This window comes from Amblyomma maculatum, chromosome 1 (genome assembly GCF_055883805.1).
Source record: "Amblyomma maculatum isolate TAMU_Amacu chromosome 1, ASM5588380v1, whole genome shotgun sequence".
NCBI lineage: Eukaryota > Metazoa > Arthropoda > Arachnida > Ixodida > Ixodidae > Amblyomma > Amblyomma maculatum.
The window spans coordinates 41,517,433-41,528,457 of NC_139344.1; the positions used below are offsets into that span (position 1 = coordinate 41,517,433).

General features: G+C 47.9%; 1 protein-coding gene across 2 annotated transcripts in view; it reads left to right on the forward strand.

Moving 5' to 3' along the window:
- The window catches only part of LOC146202194 (organic cation transporter protein-like), a 101,524-nt gene that overhangs the window by 88,954 nt on the left and 1,545 nt on the right, over positions 1-11,025 (forward strand). For both annotated transcript variants that reach the window (XM_084588009.1, XM_084588010.1), the window contains 3 exons: positions 3,897-4,114; positions 7,570-7,748; positions 9,017-9,153. In XM_084588009.1, coding sequence (XP_084444135.1) covers positions 3,897-4,114; positions 7,570-7,748; positions 9,017-9,153 — 534 coding nt within the window. The remainder of the gene's footprint in view (positions 1-3,896; positions 4,115-7,569; positions 7,749-9,016; positions 9,154-11,025) is intronic.

Here is an 11,025-nt window from a genome sequence, read left to right on the forward strand (position 1 = left end):
GTAGATAAGTCATTGATTTCGGATGGCAGCGCCACAGCAGCGAACTCCCCCTGACCACTGCCAGCAGGAACCAAAGGGTAAGGCGTCATGCTTTGTGCCTTTGTAGGAAACGCGTCCTAAACGCGCCGAAAACAGGCACCACGGCGCCGGCAGCATCGCCTAAAACGTCTGTCCGCAAAGAGTTGAATAGGCCCCTTTCAAGTGAGCAGTCACAAATGGAAAGGAAGCTCCCCAACCAGCGCCCGGAGCACTCGTCGCTGTGTACACGCGTATCAATCCGCCTTTTGCGCGAGTTTTCTGCGCATGCGCGAAGTCGTAGCGGCGACCGATGGAAACACATTGAGCGGCGTCGACGGCGTTTCTCGGCGCCGCCAGTGCACGGGGGCTGGCGGCACCGGGCGGCACGGTGGCCGTCACTAGCCGTCACAGGCTTGGCAAAGCGATGCCAACCACATCTGCCGCGTACGGTTGCCACTCTCTAAGCGCGCCAAGATGCAAGACGCGGTTTTTCAGGTTTCCTTCGCCGAGCCGCGGCCAACAACGACGTGAAGCTACAATTAGGGCCACCAAGCGTCAAGATGTGAATGGCCGACCTTAGCTACCTACTACGTACTCTCGACTGTGCGAAAAACACTTCGTTACAGGTATGTATGCATCTAAAGGAAATGTGCATAATGAAAAGTATCTACCGGAGTTTGCACCAAGCCTGTAACCCACCAGTGATAGCCGCAATGAGCATTTGTTCGGCGCGTCTGATGGCAATGTATTTTGTCGTTTGTTTTCTTCATGTGCGAAGGGGCCGGGTAGCGCAGATATCACAGGTGGCTGTGTGCGCTAGACCGTAATATTTAGCATGTTTTATCGCGACTTCCGCCTGACTAAAAAGAAAAGAAAAATTGGGCGTTTGTTGTGATGCATCGCCGTTCGCGAGCCGAGTGTTTGAGCTGGTCATGAGGCTCGCGAACGGCAGTGCATTAAAACGCCGTATTTTTTTTCTTGTTAGGCAGTCACGATAAAACATGCTAAATATTACGGCCTAGCGCACAGAGCCACCTGTGATATCTAAGCTACCTAGCCCTTTCGCACATAAAGAAAAGAAAGGACAAAATACATCGCCTTCAGGCCCCGGCGCAACTAAAGCAATCACGCACCGAAAAAATCCTCATTGCAGCTATCCCTGGTGCGCTACAGCCTGGGTGAAAACTCCAGTAGGTACTTTTCATCATGCATATTTCGTTTAGATGCATACATACCTGTAGTATCTGTGTTTTTGCCGCTCGGAGCATATGACGCACTTGATACTCTTGCACCCGCACAGTATTTTTCTTTAAATTAAAGGCTCGCCTTCGTGCACGCCAAAGCATCCGGATTTTGTTCCTTTGGTGTACGCAATCAGATGCACTTCGTTAGGGAGCTTGATAATCGTCGTCTACGTCCAACCGTTTGCAACGGCAAGGAAACCGCCCGGCACAATAAATGAGTCTCCTGGAGGGTTCATGCTCGTTCACCTACAGAGTGGATCGCTCTGGACGTAGAACAGGGTTGGTTCCTGACCGAGATCGATACGCATCCGATATGTAGGAGATTCACATGTGTCACCAAATTGTTGATTCCGCAGAAATCGCGGCGGAGGCAGAAATGAACGTTGGAGATCCTTTCACAACAGAATGACCATTCTCTGCGCACCGAGAACCTTTTCACCACTGCGACCACATCCGTTCTGACTCCTGAGGCCAGAAACCGGCTACAGCTCTGAATCATCCATTGCCAGAAAAATGCAGCGCGTTTCCTGCAGGTGTGCATTCCGGCCGAGACAATGCCCTTTTCACGGGGTGTGTATATGTGCCTCTCTGCCGATCTTCGTGGATGAAATCCTATAGCTGCACGGTTGTAGATGACGCGAGGAGGAAGCGACGCCCATTGCACCATGCCGGCGCTGCGATGACCGCATTGTGCTCGGTAACTCAAGACACGCTCAAAGTCACAGGAGACGATTCCACCTAGCTCTGCAGCATCAACAAACCCCTGGCTGCTTTGCCCTTTGAGATCCCTCTCTCTCTCTCTGCCCCCACGCTCTCTTGTCTGCCGAAAACCTGCACGCTGAGAGCGTCTCATTCTGTCACGTCGAACACGGCCCGCGCTACACGCTCTTACAATACGAAGATAGTATATGCGTACGTGCGTTATGAGTGGATTGTGAAAACGCTCTACCTTCCCCCATACTGCGTGAACATGATATGCTGCAATCACTGTCACTACTTTCCGCTCCGAGGCCAAAAAAAGGGGGGAAGCTTTCGCTTTCTACCAGCGTTGGCGTGGCCATTTCGTATGGTGCGCTTTCGCGTCGTCTGCTACACTGCCGCTCAATGTGTTTCCCGCCCGCTCCCGCATGATGGCGCCACATCCTCGCGCAAAAGGCGGATTTCAACGAGAAGGCTGGACCCTTCATTCTCTGAACAACATGGAAGAGACATCAAGAGGTGCCGCCTCAAGTCCTTCAAAATACCTGTCGCTTGCCTATGCCTTCGAGTACCGAATTCGCGTTCATGTTGTTTTTGTTGTCTGAGCCTGCTAACGAGCGCTCTTTGAAAACAATATCCGCGGCGGTCAATTAATCATAATTTCTCACTTTCGAAAGCACCGATAAAAAGCGTGCCTCCAGCCAGCCTCTATGTCAGCGGGGCACAGAAAAAAGCAAAAATAAGAAATACCACTGGCAAAGAGCGCCGGCTTTGCGCGCACAGACGCACGACCATCCCCCCTCGTCCTCACTCTCCTTCTCCCGCTCCGCGTGCACGTGCGGCTGCCTGTAGCACGCGCTCCCGAGCGAGCGGGCTGCGCAGACTCCGCAGACCAGCCGTGCGCAGCGCGGACGCGGATGCGCGTAGGTTTTGTAGTTCCTCTCCGCTCCGCTGGAAACCGAGCGCTGGCGTCGCGGAGCAAACTCCAGCTTTGGTTCCCTATAAGCGTCCGGCCCAACGTAGACGATGGTACCGCGCCACTATTGCTGTAAACAGAGCGAACACGAGGCCGCTGTCGACGGCGCTGCTGCTGGAATATACCAGGTAGATCTCTCTCTCTCTCTCTCTCTCTCTCTCTCTCACACACACACACACACACACACACACACACACACACACACACACACACACACACACACACACACACACACACACACACACACACACACACACACACACACACACACACACACACACACACACACATCTCAAGAACGCCTCACATCACTTCGACGTTTGGTGTTATGTAAGCTGAAAGATGCTAGTGCTCTAGCATACATTTTTGCAGCTCGCCCCACGGGGAAACGCAATCTATGTCTTACAGCACAATGAAGAATAGAATGTGGCAAAAAAGCGACATGTAACGGAAAAAAGTAGAAGTAAGGTTCCAGCTAAAACCAAAAAGATGTCAGGTAAAATAAGTGAGTCGGTGGCGCGGGAAAAAATAAGACAGATTTCTTCACGGGATGCCGGCGTCCCCCCCTCTTTTTTTTTTTTCCGAGGACAGATCTAATTCGAGGATTCTGAGAATACCGCCTCCAGGGTTATTTTTCGTGCTTTCCGAAATATAGAGCGCTATATATACTTGGATAAAATAAAAAAGCGGAGCGTTTTGTGTCCCATTGAAGGACTCCCCTACAGCCAATGGCGTAGATCGATTATCCTAAATAATCCTCTGGGACTTGCTAGCGGAACAACGTCGAATGTAGCAAACGAAAGGAGGTATTCGGCGTCGTGATAAGCGGGCGACGCCATTGAATGAAGGGTCCTCTTTTGGGGGGAGCCTGTCGCTTTGTTCGTGGGTTGCATCCGACAGTATATATACATATAACAGAGACCGCGAAAGTAAAGGGGTCGTGTACCGGTCACCCGCAGATTCTCGCATCGCCTGCGCTACTTTCATCTGACATACTCGAGTGCCCTCCTCAGCGGTGACTTGTTCGTCAACTACGCGGTCGTTCATGTGGTGGAGCTTCCTGGCAAACTCCTGCTCGGTGCTCTGGCCGTCAAGTTCCTCTGGCGCCGACCCACGCTGGCTGGTTGCTTCATCGTGGCTGCGGCGGCGCTTCTGGGTTCCTTGGCCCTGGCCCACGGTGAGTGCACCGTCACCTCGCTTCCCGCAAATGGCGGTAACTATCGCTTTGCGCGCCTTTGTAGTTTTCTTTGCCCAAATGATGGCGACAACAACTATTAATCATTGCGCGGCACCTAACGATTATTGGAACGGATCCAAAATTAAGCGGCTGAGATGGGGAAAAAAGAAAGAGTCATATTTGACAGTTGAATAACGCCTGATCGGAAAGTTCGGAGGTACGTTGAGAGGAAAAAAACAACGAAGATTGAACGTCCTCGCGTTTGCTACAGAAGTTGCAAGCGAATTAATGTTTGACGCTGCTGCCATGAATAGGAAGTGTAGACCGTCTAGACAACGCCAATTGACACCTATAAACAAGTGTGAAGCGATTTATTACTTGAGCGGCACGCGTTCTCTCACGTATAGGCAAGGTCATCCCATTACGTCACGGAGACGCGGTGGCGCTGGTGTTGGGGCAGACTTTCTTCTTCATTGCGTAGGCAAAAGCCGGGACCATCCTGGCTGTTCTTCGCTTGCTTGTTTTCGAGCATAATTTACGACATTCTGACAAGCTGTGGTGTAGCTGGTCGCGCCGCGAGGCACAAGAAAGAGAACAGCATCACTTTTCACGAGTTTCTTGCTGTTTATTGGAGGTAAAATATCTGTGCAGCGGCCGTGGAGCGCGACAACCTCTTCACCTATTGGATCGCCTTCGCGACTAACGATGCACTTTTGCATTGAAACTTGATCTGTTCGTTTGTAGCTCTAAATGGTTGCTTTTTGGTCGCACGATGGTAATTATGGCAAGAACTAACGCGTGCAAGTTCGTTCACATTTTGTCCTGCTCTCAACATGAAAAATTCAGACGCGATATTCGATGTGTCTGTAATATTAAGTCGACTGAAGGGGAACTGCTGTCAGATCCCACTAACCCACAGTCAGATCATCTCTCCGTGCAAGAAAGGACACGAAAAATTCTACCAGTCACCCTCAGCGGTCACATGCTCTAGCCGCTAAGGGCGACTTTGCCAAATCTGCACGTACTGGACTTGAGAGGTAGCATTACGTGTAGTTTCTTTCTTTCTCCTTTTTTTTTTTTGCTCTGTTTTCACTCTGGCGAGCTTTAACAAGTGACTCTTTCAACATCGGTCCTAGAAGGCGATTGAACGATCGATCGCTAGGATCACGACGATGTCACGCTGTGTTATTTTCCAAATTATCAGAATCTTTTTTTTTCATTCACGGTAGTTCAGAACCTGATGAACACACAAAATACCATACCAAACGTTACTTTGACCTAAGTAGGATAGGTCAAAGGATGTTAGAAAGCAGAACCAGGTATGAAAGACTAAAAACTCTTTACCTCATTATCAATAATTATCTAAAAATTAATAAATCAGACTACTTTGAGATCAAAACTAATGAGACATCAAGGCATCGTCATAGTAGGTTCATTCCATTGCCGGCTATAAAAAATAATTGCTTCAAGTTTAGTTATTTCCCGCGAACTTGTAAGCACTGGAACTCTCTTCCAGATTCTGCTGTTCGATCATCATCATTATCTGAATTTGTACGCCATTTAGAAAATTTCATCTATGGCACTACCACAGGGTGATGAGGTTCTATTGCTGTTGTGTAGGATGGCTGTTCCGATTTCTGTGTAATTAATTTTTGTTTTGTGTGTGCATTCAGAGACAATTTTTGATTGACTATTGATTTTAATCGTGTTCTATATTGCTCATTTTTCGTTTTGTATTTTCCACTCCTGTTACAGCCCCTTATGGTGGCTGACAGTATTAATAAATGAAATGAAATGAAATGGAATGGTATGTGGGGTTCAACGTCCGAAGCGACAGGCTACAAGTATAATGCAAAAACAAGCAGAATAAGACGTGCATTTGAGTAAAACACTCAAAATGTGGTTTTAAATACCTTGCTGAATAGGGTTTGCTTAATTTTCGCTAGAAGCTGTCTGTATATGTTGTTGTGCAGTTCTCTTAAAGCAGCGTAAGGAAGAAAACGAAGGAGGAGGTTTGTGCGAGATAATGCTTCTGGGAGAGAGCGGCGAAATATGCGGCTGTTTCGAAATCTGCCCGATCGCCTTGATTCGCACGTCTAATGCAGTCTTCGTCTGGGGTGTTTGAGGACGCGTTTTTCCTGCTGTTTTTCTCAAACGATAGTTGCGACATGAAGTATACGCGCAGGTGTCATGCTGTAACAAATGGATTCGACGTCAAACTCACGCGTTGAGGGTGATATCGAAATCATTGACCTTAGTCGTGATACTTAGGAACTCGCCAACCACACCTCAACTTCATGAGGCTGCTCACGTTTAACTCTCTTATTTGGACCAGGTGCTTGCCTTATGGAGTTTTTGTCTAGAAACCAGCAGCCGTGGCTTAGTGGCTGGGACTGCTTAGCAGGTATCTGCGGGCGGCGGTCATGTTTCGACAGATGCTAACTACGGAAAAGTGCATGACGTCCGTCTACTGAGATTTTTCTTCATGTTAAGGAAGCCTAGGTAGCCAAAATTAATACCGGAGTCCTAGTCCACTTAAGGCCTTTCTCTGAAACCAAATATCCATGTTCCAATCATCTTTTTTATTTGACATATAAGGTTAGAGTATGAAAAGGAATGAGAAGTATTCTAGTGTCACCAGGTCACGCGTCAACTTGGTTGCTAGCAGAGTGTTGCCAGTCTCTTGACTACCTAGGGTTCCTTGTTATGGTAACCTACGTAGTCAAAATTATTACCAGAACCCTAGAGCCACACTAAGGCGTTCCTCTAAGACCAAATATTCATTTATTTCCTGTATTTGACATATAAGCTAGAGTACGGAATCATATGAGAGGTATGCTAGCATCACCAGCGTACGACATCAACTTAGGCACAGCAGATGTGTTCCCCGTACCTTGGCATACGCTTGAGTAGAAGGGTTTTAATGTATTTCAAAGGCAGATATAGGACTTCTATGTCATTGTAGTTGATAAAACACGTTAACTGCTGTACTTAACTGCGTGAGTATAGCTTTAATACAGTGATTACATATGTCAACAATTTTTTCCAGAATTTCAAACTGAACATATCAATAGACATTAAATCATTAATGGCTCCATTATTGACTCCATTATTGACTAATTTATGAGTGGTTATTAGTGATCAATAAATGTTTGTCTCAAATCAGTAAAAAAATTTGCATTTAGTGAAAAGCTTCGTTTAAACGACATTATTTTCTGAGCCCTTACAAAAATTACATTCACCTATTCACCAGTGTTGACAACGTTTTCTGCTTCGCTGTCAAAAAATAGGAAAATAAAGAAATTAGATATGTAAAGATGAAGTGAACGAGGTGAATGAAGGGTGAGTCTGCAGCTTATGAACAGGGCAGGAATAAGAGAGCCATGGCAGGCACGCCGGTATATAGTTGTTCACGCACTTTCAAGCACTTTAATGTTGTTCCACCCTCTTTGCAGATTCGCAATGGGCTCGCGTCGGACTTAACGCAGTAAGCATGCTGTCCATGTCTGGCGCGGCCGACTTGCTGAGCGTGTTCGCGGCCGAGGTGTTCCCTACCTGCCTGCGCACCGTAGGCGTGGGTGCCGCGTACATGGCCTCCTGCATGGGTGCCACCGTCGCCCCACTCATGGTCATGGTGCGTATGCCCCCTCACACCTCCCCCTTCTTATACCTTTCCCCAGTCTATTGCGCACTCCCAAGGTCGCTTTCCTCCGTCTGAAGGATCGAACGAGACCTCAGCACTGACATTCAAGCAGCACCGAGTGTGGTGCAATTTATCTCGCGGTCTTTTCTGCACGGCGCTCTCTTGCTTGCGACTGCTTGTAGAGCTCGTAAGAGCGTGAAAGTTACTAATGATGTATACCTGCAATATCAAGTGGGCCATTTAAAAAGAGAACATTACAAGTATCGGAACGACGCAGATGGTATAGAATAACACTGAAAAATAAAAATGAAAACTGGTCCTCTGCGGCCTCATCTGCCGTTTAAAATTTAGCCCAAAGCTATGCGGTCAAGGTCGAGCGTGGAAATGCTCCCCTTTGTGGTGGAGAGTTTCGTTCTTAGCCTTTATGCTTTTTCACAAGAATAGTCAGTCAGTTTGAATGTTTTACCACGCACGCACTATCGCACACATACGCACAAGCGCGCACACAAAGAGCGCGTTTGCACGGCCCACCCCCCCTCCCCCCTATGTTCCGGCTTTTTCAATATCACCTCACTACAACGCAGCTTCCGAGCAGAATGAAGTGGTTGTCTTGCTTTTCTTTCTTTCTTTTTTTTTCTTTTTTGCTGATAATCGCCGTTTCGTCACTCAGGGCTGGCCTGTCACGTTATTTTAGCATAAGCCTGTGTAGCGCTAACAGCGCATGCGATGCTGGCGTCTGGTGGTACCGATACAGGCGGTAACGCGGTATGCTGTTCCGTTTGCGCTTTGCGACGGACGTATACTAGTGCCACTGCTTTATGAGGCCAGTTGGCTGCGAACGACCATTAACTTGTCTCCGATACGCGGAAAAGCTTGCAAACACCATCTACAACTGCTGGTCGGTTCGTCATCCTCGTTTGCAAAGACAAGGGAGACAGGATGCGCTCCCTCCTGTCTCCCTTGTCTTTTTGTGTCGTCTTTTTGTGCGCATAAAATCTATCTGAGTATGAACCAACTAGCCCCACAACGCATATTACTCGTTTGCATCCTTGCCCTTGTTCAAGATATTGCAAAAGGCTTACAGGAGGCTTACAAGAGTGCCATGGCTGTGCTGAAGACACGTGTCGGTGTCGATATACCTCTCGGTGGCGTCGTAAACGGTTGTTTCGTTGCGTTCTATGGCGCTTAAGCTGCCACGGCTATCCTTCGTAGTGTTCGTTACGGCGGCGTACTCACGGGGTTCAACGACATGCTTACAGGAAGGAGCTCCGACGGGAGTGAACGAAGGCCTGTTGTGCTTTCTTCAGCTGCTGGCCGTGTTATCCCTTCTGCTGGTGCCGGAGACTCTTCACAAGAGCCTACCCGACACCATAGAGGAAGCAGAGTCACGCATCAAGTAAGCACCTCATTTTGGTTGTGCTCACCCGTGCATCAATACCTGCCATATCAGCGCTGGCACTACGCGAGCAAAAGCTGCGCAAAACCAATTATCTGAATGTGAACAGTATGCCTCGAGCTTGGCTTATAACCGCAGAACCGGTTGCCTGAGGCTTACACACGATCCTCTCATGGATTGAAAAAAGTTTCGAGAATTTATTTGCTTTGGTTTATGATGTTTCACATCTTAAAGCGACATCGACTATGAGGGACGCCGTAGTGGAGGGCGGCTCCGGAAATTTCGGCCACCTTAGTTGTTTTTTTAGCATGCACTGACGTCACACCGTACGAGGGTGCCTAATTGCGTTTTGCTTCATCGTATTGTGGCAACCGCAGCCGTTGTTCAGCCCGAGACCTCAAGATCCGCTGTAGAGCTCTAAAACCACTGACCCACCGCGGCGGGGGCTGCGGAATCATTTTCGCCGCTCTGCAAAATGATAAAATGGTTTACTGTGGAACATAGAGCGTCTATTGTTCACTGGGTAAACCACAAAAAATACTAGATGACTACGTTTCCAAGAAAACGAGGAAATCATTTGCTCCATGACGCTATCTTGCACTGCAGTACTTTTGTTACTGTCAGCGAACCAGTAATTGAATAAAGTTTATATTTGCAATTCACAGAAAGCACCAAGAGAAACGCATGTGCTGCTGCTTGCAAAAATATCTTATGTTCTGTTCGTGCGTTTCTCCAATGCACTCGCAAAGTCGCGCGGCGACAGATTGCCTGATACTGCGGTTCCTTGCTATCACTGACAAAGGCCCGGGCTTCGCGTGTGCACGAGATTAACATTGAACAATGGAATGCCTGGTCATGCGCAAATGACTATAAGCTGGACAATAATGCCGCAGGTCCTTCTATTTGGCATTTAAAGCTCAGGAAACGTCCCCTTGTTTACGCTTGAGAACTTTACTAATGACACAAAAAAGAAAGCGCCTGACACACTCAGTGACAGTGCTCAGGGATTTGTTACTTATTCATAGCAAAGGTGTACTCGCCACTTAAGCTCAGTGTCTTTGGTATTCACTGCTGATTCCGAGGTCGCAGCTTCGATCCCGGCAGAGGCGGACGCGTTTCGATGGAGGCAAAATGGTATACCTCCCACGTGTGGTGCGTTGTTGGCGCACGTTAAAGAATCAAGGCTGCCCAAATTAATCCGAAGATCTCCACTGTGAAGCCCCTCATAGCCTTTGCTGCTTTTGGACGGTGAACCCCGTGCATCCCAAGATAGGTGGGAAACCCGCATGTGGATTCAGAGGGAGTAATGCCTGTATCTCGAAACCTGTTTTGCAGTTAATACGCTGATTTATTTTGTTTTAGGCGTGCCTTAATAGCTACATTCCATCTTACTCTACGCATGGAAAAGACGCCCCATTAGTTGAGAATGTAGCCAACATATCTAAAACATTTCATAGGCCGGGAAATAAATCAGCAAAATTGTTTGCGTTCACAGTTCTCTTTTGCAGTTTCTTGTATGTCAAAATTAATGGCATTTTTGTTTGAACACGAACCCCGGCTCTGCTATGGTATACTGGCACACCGACCTGGATGTCTCCGCATGATTCGATCGTCGTGTTGGCGTATCTAAGGCAATCATTTGTAGCTAGACGTCTGTTGTTATGCAGTCAAATTGCATAATGCAAGCTCGAAGAAGACCGTTGATTTGTTCTCATGAAGGAAGTTCAAATTAGTGGGAGCCCTACATTCGGTTGCCCTACATGTGATGCCGACGGGGTCAGAGCGTCCGTTCGAATATACCGGAATTTCCGATTAAGCAAGTTCCAATTATCGAGATTTGAGAACATGTGCACACGCGACTAGGTTCCCATG